At 45.1% G+C, this 21,304-nt stretch overlaps 1 protein-coding gene across 1 annotated transcript in view; it reads left to right on the forward strand.

The window, feature by feature from the left end:
* The first annotated feature begins 4,750 nt into the window (after nucleotides 1-4,750).
* Nucleotides 4,751-21,304, forward strand: part of LOC138774969 (PML-RARA-regulated adapter molecule 1-like) — a 29,371-nt gene continuing 12,817 nt past the window's right edge. The window contains exons 1-3 of the mRNA XM_069955740.1: nucleotides 4,751-4,854; nucleotides 4,897-4,984; nucleotides 7,995-8,157. Of these exons, the coding sequence (XP_069811841.1) occupies nucleotides 4,751-4,854; nucleotides 4,897-4,984; nucleotides 7,995-8,157 (355 nt within the window). The remainder of the gene's footprint in view (nucleotides 4,855-4,896; nucleotides 4,985-7,994; nucleotides 8,158-21,304) is intronic.

The raw sequence follows: 21,304 nt of genomic DNA on the forward strand, positions 1-21,304 counted from the left end.
AAAGATACAGGGAAAAGCTTGATAAGCTCATACATAGTGAAAGAGGCTGAGAAATCAAGAGTTAGGTAGACAGAGGGAGAGATAGCCATCTAACTCAAAAATCGTGATATCTAGGGAGAGATAGGAGATAAAAAAAAGAAAATAGGGAGAGAAAAGTGAGAAGAAATCACTCAGGAGTCAGGACCCGTAGCATTGAACCAGCTACTGATCCGTGACAGAGAGGAGACGCTAGACGTTTGTTTGTGATCAGCTGTTGTAGGTGACGCTAGTCAGCGCATCACAAAAGCTGTCCGTTTGTGCTCTGCTGGTTGCCGTTAACCCCGGCTAGCTGCCCGCAACCAAAAAGGTTAAAAAAAAAAAACATTAAAAAAAATAAAAAAAAGTTGGTTTGTTTGTGATGAGCTGTTCTATTTGAGGCGAAGTCAGCGCCCCACAAAAGCTGTCCGTTTGTGCTCTGCTGGTTGCTGTCAAACCCCTCTAGCCACCCCGCAACCAAAAAAGTTAAAAAATAAAAAAAAAAATAGTTTTTTTGGGATAACCTGTAAATTTCTGCTTTGCTGGGTGCCTCCAACCCACAATGCAATAGTCACTGAAATTTGTGCCTTCTGCCCAATAGATTATTTCTTTTTCAAATTTACACCAACCAAAGAACTATGTCCAAGCGTCCTACTTCCAGCACTTCCCAGGCAAGGACAGCAACGGCAGGCGGCGAGGGTAGGAGAGAGTGGCAGCACCAGGCCCGGCAGCAGCCAGGGCAACAGGCATGGCAGCAGGGTGCAGCTACCCCAGACACCCAGTGGTTTCTGTAAGAACCACGCAGCCAGCGGTTCTAGATTGGCTTACCCAATCCTCCACTTTCATTCACCGCCCAAAGCTCCCACACGAGGTCGGCTGGATCATCCGACGCCACCCTTACATGGGAGGGTCAGCGACAGTCCTCTGCCCCGTCCCCTGTTATTACTATGCCACCCACCTCTGGGGCACCTTCTGCCAGGGAACTGTTGGCAAATCTTGATCTGCCTTTGGATTCTCTACCACTTTTAGTGGTGATGATGAGGAGGAGGATGAGGTAGTCCACCCAAAGGCAGCAGGTTGAACGTGCAGAGACTGCAGAGGAGGTGGTGGCTGTAAGCCAGGGAGGGGCATCCAGTGCCACACCTGAGATCCTGTCCCGGCCACTGGAGGACAGTAGTAGTGGTGGTGATGATGATGTCGCCGATCAGATGTGGCGCCCCCAAGCACCATTATCCTCAGTGTCATCAGGGGAGGAAAGTGAGGTGCTACCGAAGCAGCAACATCCCACTGCTGCAAGGAAGTGAGGCACAAGAGGGAGGGTAGAAGACAACCTACCAGGCAGAGTCACTTACCTCCAAGCCTTGGTCCTGAGAGGGGAATTGATCAACTGCTGCCTCCTCCAGCTGCTCAAGTAGTCTTTTTTTAATTATACTGGGCTGGAATAGATCAACTGCTGCCTCCTCGTCCTTAATTAGCCTCTCCTTCATAATCCTGGCCTGGAATAGATAAACTGCTGCTGCCCTCCTCCTCAAGTAGCCTCTCCTCGATAATACTGGCCCTGGAATCAATCAACCGCTGCCTCCTCCTGCTGCTCAAGTAGTCTGTTTTTAATTATACTGGGCTGTAATCGATCAACTGCTGCCTCATCCTCCTCAAGTAGCCTCTCCTCGATTATACTGGCCTGTAATCAATCAACTGCTGCCTCATCCTCCTCAAGTAGCCTCTCCTCAATAATACTGGCCTGTAATCGATAAGCTGCTGCCTCATTCTCCTCAAGTAGCCTCTCCTCAATAATACTGGCCTGTAATCGATCAACTGCTGCCTCATCCTCCTCAAGTAGCCTCTCCTCGATTATACTGGCCTGGAATCAATCAACTGCTACCTCCTAATGCTCTTCTAGTAGTCTCTTTTTAATTATACTGGCCTGTAATCGATCAACTGCTGCCTCATCCTCCTCAAGTAGCCTCTCATCGATAATACTTGGCCTGGAATCAATCAACTGCTGCCTCCTCCTCATATAGCCTCTCCTTGATAATACTGGCCTGGAATCAATCAACTGCTGCCTCCTCCTCCTCAATTAGCCTCTCCTCCATAATACTGGCCTGGAATCAATCAACTGCTGCCTCATCTTCCTCATGTAGCCTCTCCTCCATAATACTGGCCTGGAATCGATCAACTGCTGCCTCCTCCTCAAGTAGCCTCTCCTCAATAATACTGGACTGGAATCAATCAACTGCTGCCTGCTCAACTTGTCTCTTCTCAACAATACTGGATTGAGAGGCGAGCAATCTACTGCTGCCTCCTCCTGGTTCTCGACTTGTCTCTTCTCATTAATACTGGCCTGGGTGCAATCAAGTGCTGCCGCATCCTCCTTGTAAACTTTTTTTTCCAATATTTTTTTTCACTATTTTGGCACTTTGATTCACTATATTTTATTAATTTTATTCCTATTATTATTATGATTTATTTTATTTTTTTTCTCATTATTTTTGGAAATTTTTTTCCCCACCTTTTTTTCATTGTAATATCAACTGCAACTAAATGAAACTCTACCATATCACACTCCAACTATTGTAGCTGCAATTATTCAGCAGTTAGAGCAAGGTTTGTTTTCGGTTCGGTTCGGACCGATCCGAAATTCACGAAAGTTCGCCGGATCGAACCGAATAGAACTTTTCAAAAGTTCGCTCATCCCTACTGGAGAGTCAAGGTAAATCAATAACACTATAGTCACATGTCACCCAGGGCTCTGGAATGGGGCTCCGGTCTGCAAACCCTACGCGTATCGTCACATCACGTGACTTCGTCAGAGGCCCCCCTGACGAAGTCACGTGATGTGACGATACGCGTAGGGTTTGCAGACCGGAGCCCCATTTCAGAGCCCTGGGTGACATGTGACTATAGTGTTATTGATTTACCTTGACTCTCCAGTGATAGGGTGGCTTAGCACTTGGTCACTTTTTTGGACATGTTTATGGATTGGTTTTATGAATTATTTATATTTCACATGTGATTATTTATCTATTAATTCATCTATGCATTTCTTGTGAGCACGTGCACTTTAGGAGGAGTACTATTGGAGTAGTCAGGTTTGATATTCATCTTACCAGACGGCATACAGGGCCTGGTAGTTATTTGTTCTTTTGGGGCTGCGGTGGGAGGGACATAATTATTGTTGTGTGCACTCCCTGTGATGGTTTACTCGTATTGGGTTTTTAGGTGTTTTTAAGTGTATGTCCATTTGCTGTTTTGTTTATATGTTTTGATAATAAAGATATTGAATTTATTGATTACATAATTGTGGGTGCGCCATTTATTGTCCTTCTCTGTTGTTTTGTATATGTTCTGTAATCAGGACATGGGCAGCATCCCATTTATAGATTGACAGTAGCTCCCACCGTCCTTTTGTACACTCTTGGTGTGTGCGCTGCAGGGGACATCTCCAGGGAGCGTGCATCGGCGGGGGGCGATACTGCAGAAGACGAGAGCTGCGGCGGGGAGCAAGGTGTTAGGTGAATGGTGTTTTGTTGTTTTTTTAATCTGCACAGAGGGGGTCAACTGCAAGGGGGACATTTATAAAGAAGGCATCTGTAAGAGGGAGCAGGACGAGGGGGTAGCATCTATGAGGGGGTAGCATAAGGGGGCCATCTATTAGGGGGTAGCATATGAGGGGCAATCTATAAGGGGGACATCTATAAGGAGGCAGCATAACGGGGGCATCTATAAAAGGGGCAGAGGGGATAACATGGGGGGCATCTGTAAGGGGGATAGAAAGTATGGCTGGGGGAGGTAGTAGTTGTGTGTATGCCTGGGGGAGGTAGTAGTTGTGTGTATGGCTGGGGGAGGTAGTAGTGTGTATGGCTGGATGGGCTAGTTGTAGTTGCGTGTATGGCTGGAGGGGAAAGTAGTAGTTGCATGGATGGTTGAAGGGGGTAGTAGTAGTTGTGTGTATGGCTGAGAGGGTCAGGTGATGGGTGTTGGATGTCATTTGGAGTAGTGTTGAGATGATCTGTCTAAAGTGTTTGAGTTGGCAACTGAAAGACTCTGCATTTGATTACCGGTGGCTGCCAGGAAAACATGGATACAACCTACGGTTTTCCTGGCAGCCCTAGGGCAGCATGCAATCTCTTCAGCCACCGGTAATCAAATGCCGAGTCTTTCAGTTGCCAACTCAAACACTTTTGACGGATCAGCTCAACACTAGTCTGGAGGAGTGGGAGGCTGTAGGAGCTTTTTGCCACCTTAAGGGGGGTCTCAGCAGAGGCCCTGGGGTGGGGGATGCAGAAAAAAAGTATTGCACAGGGCGCCATCTACCAGAATCCCAGCCTGCCTGGTTATTGGCTAGCAAGCACCATGTGACTAACAGGCCAATCAGAGGTGACAGGACAACTGATGCAAATTAGCCATGAAAAAGGGGGATGGTTTACAAGCCAGGACAGAGAATCCCCCGCCCAGTGCAGTGATGCTGCACACTGACATGCTGACACAAAATGGCAGCCACTAGAGATAAGAGGGGTCACCAATAATAGAAAAAATAGAAACTATAGAACTTCCTGGGCAGCAGCTGAGAGCAGTAAAGTGGCTGAAAACAGCGGAACAGATTAAGCATCCCTATGTGAGTAATGTATATGTTGTGGAAAGGACTAGAGATGTGGGTAAATGTTTTTTTAGTAGAGTATCCCTATAATGACAGCTGTCCCTTCTCCTTGCTTGTTATGCTGATAGCACAGAACAGATGTTTAGGACTGTCTATGATAAAAGAGCCAGCGACATCTGTAACAGATCAGAAGATTCTGGTCACTTTCAAAGACGAGGCATGAATTGTGATAATACCGTCCAGTGAGAGAAATGCCACTTTACATTCTGATTTTTTCTTCTTAGCAGCAAACCTCCCCTAACACAGAGAAACAATACAATAACCTCAAGACAAGAAGACAAAGAGCTGAAAGAACTGAGGAAAAAATTCAAGGTAGACCAACTCCATCTACTGTACATACTATACTGGCATAATGCCATAATGCCTGATACATCTGGAAGCAAATAGGGGAAAATTTTTATAATGCTCCACAACCCGTAATTTACTCTCTGAAATACCAAGGAAACCCAGGTCCTGTAGGGCTAGAAGACTTTGCCTGATGCATAGTGATGTCGTGTACAAGCCCCGATGGGGATTAAAATAGTGTAAAAAGATGTCCTAGATGTTAATGGACATAACTTCAGTGGACTTTGCGGCCCAACAATGATTGGCAGAACAAAGAGCTTATAGCTCCTCATTCTGTCAGTCATAGCATTGTTTTTAACTGCAAGCACTCATCGGGTGCTGTTGATGACGCTGACTGCAGAAGACCCAGCCATGGAGGGCTTTCTGCTTCTAGAAATGGGGATAATTGTAACCCTAGCCAAGCCGTGAGGTATAAATTGGTTGAGATCAATACTAGATTCCTAGTTAATATACCCCATGTTTCCCCAGTGGCTTTAAAATATAGCTTTTATTTTGTACATTTAAAATAATGCAAAATGTTATAAATGCAATTAAAATATCATTGTGATTGCGCTTAATAGGTACTGGTCCCATATCCACAGATTTATGTAATAGATGCAAAGGGGCAAGAGGGGAACTGATATATCTGATGTCCCAAACTGAATAAATACTGGGGGAATATAGGGCAGAAAATGAGAGAATGCTTGAAAAGTGATATGCAATTGGATCCAAAAAATGACCCTTCTAGGAGATCTATCCCATATTGAGGGATTGGGACCAGGAAGAAGAGAGGTACTGAGTAATGCGCTCTTTGCAGCAAGGCATTGTATCCTAAAAAGATGGGTGACAGCCCATCCTCCCACCTTAGAGGAATGGAAGAAAGAGTTAAAACTTATAAAAATGATGGACTATGGCATAGGTAAAAACCTGAAGGAGAGAGTGTTTCTTTCCTTTCTTTCCCTTTATTCCTGTGTATGATTGAAGTCGGATAAAGTCCAGAAGTGTGACAGCGAACATGGGGACTGAACTAAGATATACCGACTATAAATAATAAAAAAAAAAAATAGATGTGAAATACCCATATTTTTTGCTTTATAAGATGCACCAAGGTTTTACAGGGGGAAATAGAAAAAAGCTGTTCAGTGCCTACACAGTTACAGGTCACTACTGCTACACAATAAAAAGAGAGGGGACAATGGGTTGATGGATGCCTCTTTTTGTGCTGTAACAGAAACAGATACCCAAACTCAGGGAGACCAGCCAAATGACAACACCGCTGGCTGCTAGTAAAAGCGCTCAATGCAGTGAAGTCCTAGGTGCATTGCCCCCGGGGAAACATGAATATGCTAAAAGAAGAGCCCGTGGAGCCTCATTGAAGAGTCTCAAAACACAGGACTAGCCAGATATCCCACCGGGAAGGACCCAGCCAAGGGGTAGCTCCTGTTAGGAAACCACCAAAACCACCATATTAAGTGGCCCTATAAGTCAATGTAATGACAAGGGATAAACCAAGGCTAGGTAACCATCCACATACAGCTGTTTCGGGGTGTTGCCCCTCATCAGTGTGGAGCAGGATTCTGGCTAGGTGGGAGCAATGCCTAGTAGATCCATAAGAGAAACAGATTGCCAAACTCAGGGAGACCAGCCAAATGACAACACCGCCGGCTGATAGTGAAAGCGCTCAATGCAGTGAAGTCCTAGGTGCATTGCCCCCGGGGAAACATGAATATGCAAAAGAAGAGTCATTGACTCATTGAAGAGTCTCAAAACACAGGACTAGCCAGTTATCCCTCCGGGAAGGACCCAGCCAAGGGGTGGCTCCTGTTAGGAAACCACCAAAACCACCATATTAAGTGGCCCCTGATGAGGGGCAACACCCCGAAACAGCTGTATGTGGATGGTTACCTAGCCTTGGTTTATCCCTTGTCATTACATTGATTTATAGGGCCACTTAATATGGTGGTTTCCTAACAGGAAGCTACCCCTTGGCTGGGTCCTTCCCGGAGGGATATCTGGCTAGTCCTGTGTTTTGACTCTTCAATGAGGCTCCACGGGCTCTTCTTTTGCATATTCATATTTTCCCGGGGGCAATGCACCTAGGACTTCACTGCATTGAGAGCTTTCACTAGCAGCCTGCGGTGTTGTCATTTGGCTGGTCTCCCTGAGTTCGGCAATCTGTTTCTCTTATGGATCTACTAGGCATTGCTCCCACCTAGCCAGAATCCTGCTCCACACTGATGAGGGGCCACACCCCGAAACAGCTGTATGTGGATGGTTACCTAGCCTTGGTTTATCCGTTGTCATTACATTGACTTATAGGGCCACTTAATATGGTGGTTTTGGTGGTTTCCTAACAGGAGCTACCCCTTGGCTGGGTCCTTCCTGGAGGGATATCTGGCTAGTCCTGTGTTTTGAGACTCTCCAATGAGACTCCACGGGCTCTTCTTTTGCATATTCATGTTTCCCCGGGGGCAATGCACCTAGGACTTCACTGCATTGAGCGCTTTCACTAGCAGCCGGCGGTGTTGTCATTTGGCTGGTCTCCCTGAGTTCGGCAATCTGTTTCTCTTATGGCTCTACTAGGCATTGCTCCCACCTAGCCAGAATCCTGCTCCACACTGATGAGGGGCAAAACCCGAAATAGCTGTATGTTGATGGTTACCTAGCCTTTGTTTATCCCTTGTCATTACATTGACTTATAGGGCCACTTAATATGGTGGTTTTAGTGGTTTCCTACAGGAGCTACCCCTTGGCTGGGTCCCTCCCAGAGGGATATCTGGCTAGCCCTGTGTTTTGAGACTCTTCAATGCTGTGTTGTGTTCACGGAAGCACATTCGCTTTAAAAGACTCACTGGGATTTTCCCCTTACTTTGGGGGGGAGGAATGCGTCTTCTAAAGCAAAATGTTTTAATTATATATATTAATTACAGCTAGCATATCAACCAGAATATGCTGATATAATGTATAAAATTCTAATGAATCGCCTTTCTTATATTAGATCCAAGGTGACATAAAGGTTTTGACCCGCATGATGGTTGTTCCAAGTGCTGGAAACAAAAGAGGAGGAGGAAAGGAGCTGTCAATCAGTAAGGGGGAAATCCTTGAAGTCATCCAGTTTACCAATAACGAAAAACTCCTGTGCAGAAATAATAAAGGCAAATGTACGTATGGTTTATGTATATATGTACATATGATGTGTGTATTTATGTATGTATGTATGTATGGTTTATGTATCTGTATGGTTTATGTATATATGTGTGTACGTACATACTTATGGTTTATGTATATATATATATATATATATATATATATATGCAAAAAAGGGGTCCATGGAGCCTCAGTTACGAGTCTCAAAACACGGGAATAGCCAGATATCCCTCTCTCCAGAGAAGGAAGCCCATTGCCAAGGGGTGCCTCCTAGTGGGGAGAGCACCAAACCACCCTGATACGTAGTCCCTCAGGTCCTCACTCTGTTGCGAGCTTTAGGACCTAAATAGGGAAACACCAGGGTGGCCCCTGTGAGTCAAAGTCTAACTCTGTGGCGAGTATAACGACATAAGACAAGGGTTACCAAGGCTAGGCATCCATCCACAGACTGCAGTTTCGGGGTATTTGCCCCTCGTCAGTGTGGAGCAGGATTCTGGCTACTGGGGCAATGATAAATAGACCAACAAAACACAACAATCACTGAACTCAGGGAGAACAGTGAAAAATTCCAATGGAGTACTCATTTACGAGTCTACATTGATTGTCCCATACAAAATTTAAATATGCAAAAAAGGGGTCCATGGAGCCTCAGTTACGAGTCTCAAAACACGGGAATAGCCAGATATCCCTCTCTCTCCAGAGAAGGAAGCCCATTGCCAAGGGGTGCCTCCTAGTGGGGAGAGCACCAAACCACCCTGATACGTAGTCCCTCAGGTCCTCACTCTGTTGCGAGCTTTAGGACCTAAATAGGGAAACACCAGGGTGGCCCCTGTGAGTCAAAGTCTAACTCTGTGGCGAGTATAACGACATAAGACAAGGGTTACCAAGGCTAGGCTCGCAACAGAGTGAGGACCTGAGGGACTACGTATCAGGGTGGTTTGGTGCTCTCCCCACTAGGAGGCACCCCTTGGCAATGGGCTTCCTTCTCTGGAGAGAGGGATATCTGGCTATTCCCGTGTTTTGAGACTCGTAACTGAGGCTCCACGGACCCCTTTTTTGCATATTCAAATTTTGTATGGGACAAAAAAAAAGCTCGCAACAGAGTGAGGACCTGAGGGACTACGTATCAGGGTGGTTTGGTGCTCTCCCCACTAGGAGGCACCCCTTGGCAATGGGCTTCCTTCTCTGGAGAGAGGGATATCTGGCTATTCCCGTGTTTTGAGACTCGTAACTGAGGCTCCACGGACCCCTTTTTTGCATATTTAAATTTTGTATGGGACAATCAATGTAGACTCGTAAATGAGTACTCCATTGGAATTTTTCACTGTTCTCCCTGAGTTCAGTGATTGTTGTGTTTTGTTGGTCTATATATATATATATATATATATATATATATATATATATATATGTATGTATGTACGTATGGTGTATGTATGGTATATGTATTTACATACGGTTTATGTATATATGGTTTATGTATGTATGGTATCTGTATGTATGGTTTATGTATGTACGTATGTGTTATGGGTTATGTATGTATGAAATTTGTATGTTGAAATCTGTGATATATTTAAAGCACTCTTTATGCTTTAATTAAATCACGGATTTTAGTAAGGCTATAGTGCTGGGACAATTTTCTTTATATAGACATTTTTATTTAGTACGTGCACCGTGGTTTAGAAGTTCAAGTGGAGTTCCGGTATACTGTATGTATGTATGATTTATGTATGTAGGTATGGTTAATATATGAACGGTTTATGCATGTATGTACCCATGGTTTATGTATGTATATATGTATGTATGTGTGTTATAGTTTATGTATATGTATGTATGGTTTAAGTCAGCGGTGGGGAACCTCTGGCCCGTGGGCCGCATCCAACCCATGAGACCTCCCAATGCGGCCCACGGCTCCCCTGTGATGCACGCCGCTCTGGTGGGGCAGGAGCCGGCATTCACAGCATCTTGCTGTGTCTGTGACACAGGAGGATGCTGTGAGTGCCGTCCCCTTCCCCACCAGAGTGACGCACGTCTTCCTTCTCCTGCGGGCCGCGCAATGACATCATTTCATCGCTCGCTGCCTGCAGGAGAAGACGGCTAGAGGGGAGAGACGAGGACCTGGGCAGCTTGGGAGCGGAGGAAAGGTGAGTGGGATGTTTATTTGGGACAGGCACTGGGGGATTAACTAGGCTACCAGGGACATGACTGGGGGGGTTAACTAGGCTACCAGGGACATAACTGGGGGGGGTTAACTAGGCTACCAGGGACATCACTGGAGGGGGTTAACTAGGCCTACCAGAGGCATCACTAGGGGGGGGGGATAACAGGACTACAAGGGGCATCACTGGGGTTAACTACAATAGCAGGGGCACTAGGGGAACAATACTTTGCCATGCCCCGGGTGCTGCAAACCCACGCTACTAACTGCCGCGCACAGTATGCGGCCCTCGAATGATTTTATTAATGCCCAACTGGCCCTCGACATGGAAAAGGTTCCCCACCCCTGGTTTAAGTATTAATGTTATGTTTATGTATGTGCATATGTTTTTGTGTATGTACGTATGGTTTATGTATGGTACATATGGTTGATGTATGTATGTTTGTATGGTGTTCATACACATACAGAAATAAGACATCCTCCCCAGACCTTCCTGGAATACTCACGCTGGGACCAAGAGCGCATCAGTGGCGGGACATGGGTCAGGCATGTGATATGACGTACGCCGCCGCCGGTGTGGAGGACATGGGGGCAATGGACCAGGCTGCCTGCGGCACCGGCTTTGGAAGTCTTTGAAAGGGAATTAGGTGTGTCTTGGGTGGCAAAGGGCAGCCTTACTTTCGGGGGTTGCCTTACTTTCTTCGGGGGTATGTATGGTTCATGTATGGTTTATGCATGTATGGTATATGTATGTATAGTTTATGTATGTCTTATGATTTATGTATATGTATGGATTTGTATGTAAGTATAGTTTATGTATGTACATTTGGTTTATGTGTGCATGTTATTTTTTTTTGTAGGTATGTTTTATGTATTTCTGGTTTATACATGAAAGTATGGTTTTTGAATGTACATATGTTTTGTATGTTTTGGTTTATGTATGCACATACGTATGGTTTATGTATTTATGTTATAGTATATGTATGTGCATATGGTTTTTGTATGTACGTATGATTTATGCATGTAAGTATGGTTTATGTATGTACATATGGTTTTCTATATGTACGTTTGTATGGCGTATGTGTGGTTTATGTATGTACATATGGTTTATGTTATGGTTTAAAGAGGCAAATAATCTTGTTTTATGTCATATCATGTTACAATACATAACTGCATTAACACCTTCTCCCTCAGAAGACTTATTGCAAATTCCTCACAGTGGAAAAGTCATAATATTTTTCCATATAATGGGCCATATGAGGGCTTGATTTTTGTGCTGTGATTTGTAGTTTTTATTGGTACCAGATTAGGGTAGATGGGACTTTTTGTTTGTTTGTTTTTTCTATTCTATCTGAAACAAAAAATACCACTGAATGCATAGCAGCACTCCATAAACACAAAATGTAAAAGTGTTTATTTCATCAGTCTGAACAGGAGGCAGCGTTTCCACCTGACAATAACCAATGCTTAAAAAAAGACCGAATTGTCAGGTCAAATGCTGCCTCCTATTCACACAGGTGGAATAAACACATTTGCTGCCAGTCTTCTCCTTAAGTGGTAATATTTTCCGTTTACGATGATCACCATGCTGGACCAATAATGGTTTATTATAGTAATTTGGACAATGCCCTTTTTAATTACGGAATAGCTATATTAAAGGAGAAATCCGGCAAAATATTTTATTAAAGTATTGTATTGCCCCCCCCCAAAAAAAAGTTATACAAATCACCAATATACACTTATTACTGGGAATGCTCATAAAGTGCTTTTTTTCCCTGCACTTACTACTGCATCAAGGCTTCACTACCTGGATAACATGGTGATGTCACAAACACAACTCTCAGAGCTGTACTGGGGAGGATGATGGCAGAGGGACACTCAGTATCCCTCCAGTGCCCTGTGTCTCTCAGTGCCCCCCTGCCATCATCCTCTCCAGCAGCCACAGCCCGCACAGCACTGGTAGTCAGGTCGGGACATCACCATTTTATCCAGGAAGTGAAGCCTTGATGCAGTAGTAAGTGCAGGGAAAAAAGTATTTTATAAGCATTTCCCGTAATAAGTGTATATTAGTGATTTGTATAACTTAAGGGGGGCAATATAATGCTTTAATAAAAATTTTCGCTGGACTTCTCCTTTAAGCGATTATTAGATTGCATATACTGGGCCATGCTAAGTATAGACTTTTGGCAGCCATAACAACCAATCAGCAACCTGTTTGAGTTTTGCAGGGAGTGTCGCTTGGACAATGACCACAGCATACAAATGATAAACTGCTGGGATGTGACTTAGTTCCGCATCGGGTAGTTGCAGGCATGTGTCAGCTGTGACATAAGATGGGTTTAACTCCTGAGCCTGCTCTTTATGCAATGAGGCGTATTAGTGGTCATTAACCCCTAGACGAACCTAGACATACCCGTACGTTCTGGGTCACCTAGGGGACTTCAGAGTGGGGCCGCACGGCGGCCCTGCTCTAAACCGCCACGGTCCTGGGTGATCGCCGTGCCCGCTAATTAAGTATTTAGATGCAGCTGTCAAAGTTGACAGCTGCATCTGAATACTTCTTGCAGCTTATTCCCTGGTGTCTAGTGGGTGGATCGCCCCCCGGCGACGTTGACGCAGAGGAGCAATCCCTGTGTCCTCACCCAGCCGCGGTCTGCGCCGTAATGGCACTGATCCCGGCTCGACACTCGATTGCTTTCGGCTACAACAGCCGAAAGCAATTAAGTGCCGATCTCATATAACTATACTGCATAGATCTCAATGAGAGATCAGTGTACTTATACTAGAAGTCTCCCAGGGGGGCTTCTAGTATAAGTGTTAAAAAAAAAAACGTTATTATTAATAAATAATCCCCTCCCCTAATAAAAGTTTGAATCACCCCCCTTTTCCCATGTTATAAATAAAAATAAATAAATAAACATATTTGGTATCGCTGCGTGCGTAATCACCCACAATATTAATTTATCACATTCCTGATCTCGCACGGTAAACGGCGTAAGCGCAAAAAAAATCCAAAGTGCAAAATTGCGCATTTTTGTTGCATTAAATCCAGAAAAATTGTAATAAAAAGCGATTTAAAAAAATCGCATATGCGCAATCAAGGTACCGATAGAAAGAAAACATCATGGCGCAAAAAATGACACCTCACACAGCCCCATAGACCAAAGGATAAAAGCGCTATAAGCCTGGGATTTGTTAACAATGGTTTGAATTTTTTAAAAGCCATCAGATAAAATATACATGTTACATATCGTTGTAATGGTAACGATTTGACGGACATAAATAACAAGTTAGTTTTACTCCAGGGCGAACGGCGTAAAAACAAAAACCCTCCAAATAAAAAAATGCGTTGTTTTTTTTTTCAATTTCACCACACATTAAATTTTTTTCTTGTTTTGCAGTGTACTTTATGCAAAAAATCAGCCTGTCATTGCAAAGCACAATTAGTGGAGCAGAAAAAAAGGGCTCATGTGGGTTTCTAGGTGAAAGTGCAACTGCTATGGCCTTTGAAGCACAAAGAGAAAAAAACTAAAACGCAAAAATTCCTCTAAGGGTTAAGAAGTTAATAGAACAAAACACTATTGATGTCTATGTAAATAATATTTCTGCAGGAATGGCGTACACAGGTACTCTATCTTATCTACAGGAAGCTGTGGCACAGAAGGATCACTTTAAATATAAGGAGCTTCTGTCTGCCACTTACAGTTGTACTCAAAAGTTAACATACCCTGGCAGAATTTTTGCTTTCTTGTTTTTTGTTCGGAATGATAAAAACTTTTTTCCACTCGTGGTCAGTAGAGATGAGCGAAGCAGGCGAAAATTCATTTTGCGAGGTTTGCTAATTTTGGGTCAGATTGGATAATATTTGCGAATCGCATGCAAACAATTCTCATTTAAAAAGCCAAACTGTAGTAGCTTTTATTTTTTTCAACAGATGTTGTTGTTACAGTGTCAAAAGGTTGCAGCTCCTAGTAAGTCCCAATGGTCAGACAAATACTAGCCAGGCTGATATTCTGGAAAAGATCCTACAAAGGTAAAGTGACTCTGTACCCACAATCTGACCCCCCCCCCCCAAAACCCCTTGTACCTTTGGATAGCTGCTTTTAATCCAAGACATGTCCTGTGGCCCGTTCGGCAGGTGAGGAAGTTATTGGCCTAAAAAACAACTTTTAAACTGACAGCCCCGTGCCCAACGTCCGGGGCTTAGATTGTGTATGCATTAGGCTGGCACAACCTCTCTGTCCCTCCTTCCCTCTCTCCTCATCATTAGGAATGCTCCAGGCAGATTGTCTCCTATTCATCAGCTGTGTGAATACTAAGCATGGGCTGGATTGTTAAGGCACCTGTGCAATGTTGAGACAGGAGAAAATGTTCCAGTGGCACTCCTAATGATGAAAAAGGTGGGGAGGAGGGACGGAGGGGTGGTGGAAAGTTAGGGCACAGATACTCTAAGCCCCGGCCATTGGGCACAGGGCTGCAAGTTTAAAAGTTGTTTTTATAGGACAATAACTGCATCACCTGCCAAACAGACCCTAGGACAGATCTTGGATTAAAAGCAGCTATCCGAAGGTAAAAGTGGTTTGGGGGGGTCAGATTTTGGGTACAGAGTTGCTTTAAAGCTCCACTCCAGTCAGTAGTCAATCCCGGAGCCAGCAATAATCAGAAGGGTCCTGAGGTAGTAGTGCCAACACCAATTCGTGCCAAGGGCAGGGGGAACATCTGTCAAGCCTAGCGCTCCCCCCACAGTCTCAGACTCTTTACCCTGAAGATTTTTTGGAGGAATGTCAAGACAGTCAGTGAGTGGAAGGCAGCTCCACTGGTTTATAGGCCACAAAACAGTCAGGAAAGCATGGCAGGAGCAGCCTACGACAAAAGAAATGCATGTCACTGGAAGAAGAGAGGTTAGGAGAGGATAACTTTGTTCCAGACTACAATGATGCTGTTGTAGACCCTACGTGAAATCTTGGTCCCCAAATGTTGTTATCATCTTCAGGGGATGAAGATGGATTTGTTCCACCGTGCCAGCAGCAGGTCCCTTCCAGAGCTTGTCGCTCCAGAGGCAAAAAGGGGGAGGGCTACAGCATCAGCTAGTCAGCTAGATTGGTGTTTAGGAAGGCACAGGCCCTCAACAACAGTCTAGCCTGCTACAAAGAACCGCCAACTTCTATCAGTAGTGTGGCTGTTTTGCAATGTCGGTGGTATAAAAAATCAAGATGCTAACTGTAGTTTCTGTGATTATAATGTGGGTTGGGTTTGTGTTGAAACCCAAGTACAACTTCTATGTAGTAGCACGTGGAACGCCATCACCTGACTGTCTGTAAGAAAGAATCGGGACCCCCACGCCACTTCTTGGCCGTAACCACCAACAGCAGCCTCACTAGAAAACAGGCGGTCAAAAACATCTATCTCTGCCTCTTCCGTGGGGACCAGTGGGAAAACACTGCCAACTGCTGAGACAACAGTTGCTGTCTGAAACCATCGCAATAAAACAGCACTATGCTAGTATCCACCATACGGTGGGTGGACAAGTGGTTAAGCTGATTGCCATGTATTTCTATTATTAAACATTTAAATAAAAAAATCCAAAAGTAAACCTACCATATCTGAACTAAAGTACATAAAAAAGTATAACAAATTATAATGTAACAGCTTAAGTACATCCCCACACTCATTCCTCCCCACTAACAACCTATACAATCTATATCTACAATATATCCACCAAAAAATGTAACTACTACTGCTAACCATAACATATTAACCCCTTCTGGTGGAGGGTGTGAGGCATAAGATTTGAATCTGTATAGTCTGGAGGAAAGAAGGGGGGGGTACATGTTTGAAACCTTTAAGAATGTTAACACTTTAAGGACCGTGCTAACTTTCGTTTTTGCGTTTTCGTTTTTTCCTCCATGTGCTTAAAAGGCCATAGCACTTGCATTTTACACCTACAGACCCACATGAGCCCTTATTTTTTGCGTCACTAATTGTACTTCGCAATGACAGGCTGAATTTTTCCATAAAATATGCTGCGAAACCAGAAAAAAATTATATGCGCAGTGAAATTGAAAAAAAAAAACGCAATTATTTTTCTTTGGGGGGGCTTCATTTTTACGCCGTGTGTCCTATGGAAAAACTTAGTTGTTATATATGTTCCTCAAGTCATAACGATTAAAACGATATGTAACATGTATAACTTTTATTGTATCTGATGGCCTGTAAAAAATTAAATCCATTGTTAACAAATGTACGTTCCTTAAAATCGCTCTATTCCCAGGCTTATAACGCTTTTATCCTTTGGTCTATGGGGCTGTGTGAGGTGTCATTTTTTGCGCCATGATGTGTTCTTTCTATCGGTACCTTGATTGCGCATATGCGACTTTTTGATCGCTTTATATTACATTTTTTCTGGATTTGATGCGACCAAAAATGCGCAATTTTGCACTTTGGGATTTTTTTTGCGCTTACACCGTTTACCATGCGAGATCAGGAATGTGATTAATTAATAGTTCGGGCGATTACGCACGCGGCGATAGCAAACATGTTAATCTATTTATTTTTATTTGTAAAATGAGAAAAGGGGGTGATTCAGACTTTTATTAGTGGAGGGGATTTTTTTATTAATAAAAACACTTTTTTTAACTTTCCCTTACAGTAATATGAAGCCCCTGGGGGACTTCTATATACACAGAACTGATCTCCCATTGAGATCAATCCTGTGTATATAATAGAGCAATGATCCATCAGATCGGTGCTCTATTATAATCGTCTGCTGCAGACCATCTGAATAGATTGCCGAGCCGGGATCAGCGTCATTCCGACGCTGAGCCCCGGCCGGCTCATTAGAACGGATCTCCCCTCCGCGATCGCATCGCGGGGGGGGAGATCCCCCACTGGATACCAGGGAGAGGGTGCACAGCTGCTATTCAAATGCAGCTGTCAGCTTTGACAGCGGCATTTGAATAGTTAATTAGCCGGCCGCGGCGATCGGCCGCGCCGGCTAATACACGCGGTCCCCTGGCTGCACTTAGCAACCGGGGACCGCGCGCTGCAGAGAGGGCTCACGCCGGGAGCCCTCTCTGTTTACTCTTAACGACGCATGACCCGTCATGCGTCGTTAAGAGGTTAAAGGACTAAATAAGGTTCAGGAGGGAAGTGTTTTTAGTAAAAAAACTGAGCTCAAGAAACAAGAGGACACAGTGAGAGGTTAGTTGGGGGAAAGATCAGAAGCAATGTGAAAAAATATTATTTTACTGAAAGAGTAGTAGATACCTGGAACAAACTTCCAGCAGAGGTGGTTGTTAAATCTACAATAACAGAATTTAAAGGGAACCAATAACGAAAAAAAACGTCCATAAAGCTAAGGAAACGTGCTGGTACATCAGCCAGCACGCTTCCTAAACATCCCCCTGTACCCCCCGTGATCCCCTCTATTAGTCAGTATTCGTACTTTTGATTAAGTCCCGCGCTGTATGTAAATCTCCGCCAAGTAGTCACGGTGGGCGGATTTAGTCATTGTCCTGGGCGGCAGGAGGCGCTGTAATCACGCCCACAGGGACGTGATTGAAAGTCGTGTGTTCCACTTACGTCAGCCGGGGCCTGCGTTCCACGTCGGCGGCGTGCTGACGTCTTCAGGGCGCTGCGCATGCGCAGTACGGAGGGAGACGAGACCGACGTACTGCGAAATTGTGAAATCTGACACCAACAGAATCAAAATAAATTATCAAGTCATCACACAGAGACCGGCGTCCTGAAGACGTCAGCACGCCGCCGACGTGGAACACAGGCCCCGGCTGACGTAAGAGGAACACACGACTTTCAATCACGCCCCTGTGGGCGTGATTACAGCGCCTCCTGCCGCCAAGGACAATGACTAAATCCGCCCACCGTGACTACTTGGCGGAGATTTACATACAGCGCGGGACTTAATCAAAGTACGAATACTGACTAATAGAGGGGATCACGGGGGGTACAGGGGGATGTTTAGGAAGCGTGCTGGCTGATGTACCAGCACGTTTCCTTAGCTTTATGGACGTTTTTTTCGTGATTGGTTCCCTTTAAACACGCCTGGGATAGACATATATCTATCCTAAGATAATAAGAAAGAAAATACTAAAAGAGCAGACTAGATTGACCCAGTGGTCTTTTTCTGCCGACAATCTTCTATGTGTCTATGTTTCTGGACCGGGCTAATTTTCGTTTTTTGCGATTTCGTTTTTTTCCTCCTTGTGCTTAAAAGGCCATAGAAGTTGCATTTTTACACCTACAGACCCACATGAGTCCTTATTTTTTGCGTCACTAATTGTACTTTGCAATGACAGGCTAAATTTTAGCATAAAATATGCTGCAAAACCAGAAAAAAAATTATATGCGCAGTGAAATTGAAAAAAAAGACGCAATTCTTTTTCTTTGGAGGGGCTAATTTTTTGCGCCATGATGTGTACTTTCTATCGGTACCTTGATTGCACATATACAAGTTTTTGATCGCTTTTTATTACAATTTTTCTGGATTTGATGCGTCCAAAAATGCGCAATTTTGCACTTTGGGATTTTTTTGTGCTTACGCTGTTTACCGGATCAGGAATGTGATAAATTACAGGATCAGGAATGTGATAAATTAATATTTTGGGCGATTACGCACGCAACAATACGAAACATGTTTATTTATTTATTTTTATTTCTAAAATGGGGAAGGTGGGTGATTCAAACTTTTATTAGGGAAGGGGATTATTTATTAATAATACAACTTTTTTTATTTTTTTTACACATATACTAGAAGCCCCCCTGGGGGACTTCTAGTATATGAACACTGATCTCTCATTGAGATCTATGCTGTATAGTTAGGCTGCATTCCCACGTTCCGTGATCCTGACGGAACACGGACGTGAAATGCATGTACCGGAGTCCCCCCCGCGCCCGGACAGCATCTGTAATTAGATGCTGGGAGCGGGGGAGACTGTATTCATAATGAATCAGCCGCGCGGTGCTGTTACTACAGCGTGGCTCTTATGAATACAGTCTCCCCCGCTCCCAGCATCTAATTACAGATGCTGCCCGGGCGCGGGGGGACTTCGGTACATGCATTCCACGTCCGTGATCCGTCAGGATCACGGAACGTGGGAATGCAGCCTTATACAGCATAGATAGATGAAATCAGTGTTCTATTGCTTTTGGCTGCTGCAATAGAATGCCGAGCCGGGATCAGCACCATTACGGCGCAGACCCCAGCCAGCACCAGACACGGCAATCTCCCCACTAGACACCAGGGAATCGGCTGCAGTAAGTCTACAGATGCAGCTGTCAACTTTGACGGCTGCAGTAAGTCTCCAGATGCAGCTGTCAACTTTGACAGCTGCATCTGAAGAATTAATTAGCGGGCACAGCGAATGGACTGTGCCCGCTAATAGCCGTGGTCCCGGGCTACATGCCGTGCCTGGGACCGCGACGGTTCAGAGCAGGGTCGCCGCGCGGCCCCAGTCTGATTCCCCCGCCCACGCGAGGACGTACAGTTAAGCCCTCTTGCGGGAAGGGGTTAATGAACTATATACACAATACTAAAAACAACACACTGCTATATACTATTAACCAATATAACTAGCTAAATCTAAACTTCTTTTGCATTGTGCATAACCCAATACCACAGAACAGACAACAAAAAGGAGGAAAAAGGGTAGGCATACAGCATCAGCCAGTAGATGTTGGCAAGGCCCAGGCACTGAATGGGCACCCTAAGGCAGCAGGGGCAATCCTCAATAGCCTAGTAGTGTGCCTGCTCAAAACAACCGGTCACTGTGATCAGCGGTCTGGCAGTTCATCTGTAGCATCTGTCAACATAAAGTAGGTCAGGTTTGATTTCAAACCCAGGTACTACATCTATGTCATCACATGGAACGCCACTACCTCATTGCCTGGAAGAACCTGGACCCCCACGCTACATCTTGCCCATAAACAACAACAGATGCAGTTACCATTGTTCAGCCCCATCTCTGCAAGTCAGCATAATACAATTTGTCATGAGACACCAATCTCAAAGTCATTAAGTTATAGGGAAAGGGTTAATGAACTATATACACTACTATATACAACACACTACAATATACTAATAATAACCTATATAACTAACTGAATGTGAGCTCCCTGGCCAGGGCCGCCGATAGGGCCAGTACAAGTGGTACTGCCGTATGGGGCCCGGACCCTAAGAGACATGGGGGGGGCCCGCCGGCCGCCGCCCCCCGTCCGCTACGCTAGGGGGGCCCTCACGGCCCCCCTTGCCACCTGTTTTTGAGCATCCCGAGAAGCTGCGGCCCGCGCAGCTTCTCGGGATGCACTGATCGCTTTGATGTTCCGCCCGCACAGTGAGCGGAACATTAAAGCGATCAGAATACAGGAGCAGGACCTGTCAGCGTCCTCCTCCTGTATTCCCTCCCATAGGCTGCCGGCACTTCATACCAGCAGCCTATGGGAGGCCGGGCCGTGACCTCTCCGGCAGGCGTGATGATGTGACGTCATCACGCCTGCCGGAAGTCCCGTCCCTGCGGCTCGCAAGATGGAGCCTGAAGAGGAGGAAGAGCTGCTGCCTGCACAGCGCAGATTAGGTGAGTAGGATGTTTGTTTTTTTAGGGGCACCTCTGGGGGCATTATTAGTTCATGGGGGCACCTCTGGGGGCCTTATTAGCTCATGGGGGCACCTCTGGGGGCATTATTAGTGTATGGGGGCACCTCTGGGGGCATTATTAGTATATGGGGGCACCTCTGGGGGCATTATTAGTGTATGGGGGCACCTCTGGGGGCATTATTAGTATATGGGGGCACCTCTGGGGCATTATTAGTTCATGGGGGCACCTCCGGGGGCATTATTAGTATATGGGGGCACCTCTGGGGGCATTATTAGCTCATGGGGGCACCTCTGGGGGCATTATTAGTATATGGGGGCACGTCTGGGGGCATTATTAGTTCATGGGGGCACCTCTGGGGGCATTATTAATATATGGGGGCATCTCTGGGGGCATTAT

The sequence above is a fragment of the Dendropsophus ebraccatus genome, unplaced genomic scaffold, assembly GCF_027789765.1.
Source record: "Dendropsophus ebraccatus isolate aDenEbr1 unplaced genomic scaffold, aDenEbr1.pat pat_scaffold_1170_ctg1, whole genome shotgun sequence".
Classification (NCBI taxonomy): Eukaryota; Metazoa; Chordata; class Amphibia; order Anura; family Hylidae; genus Dendropsophus; species Dendropsophus ebraccatus.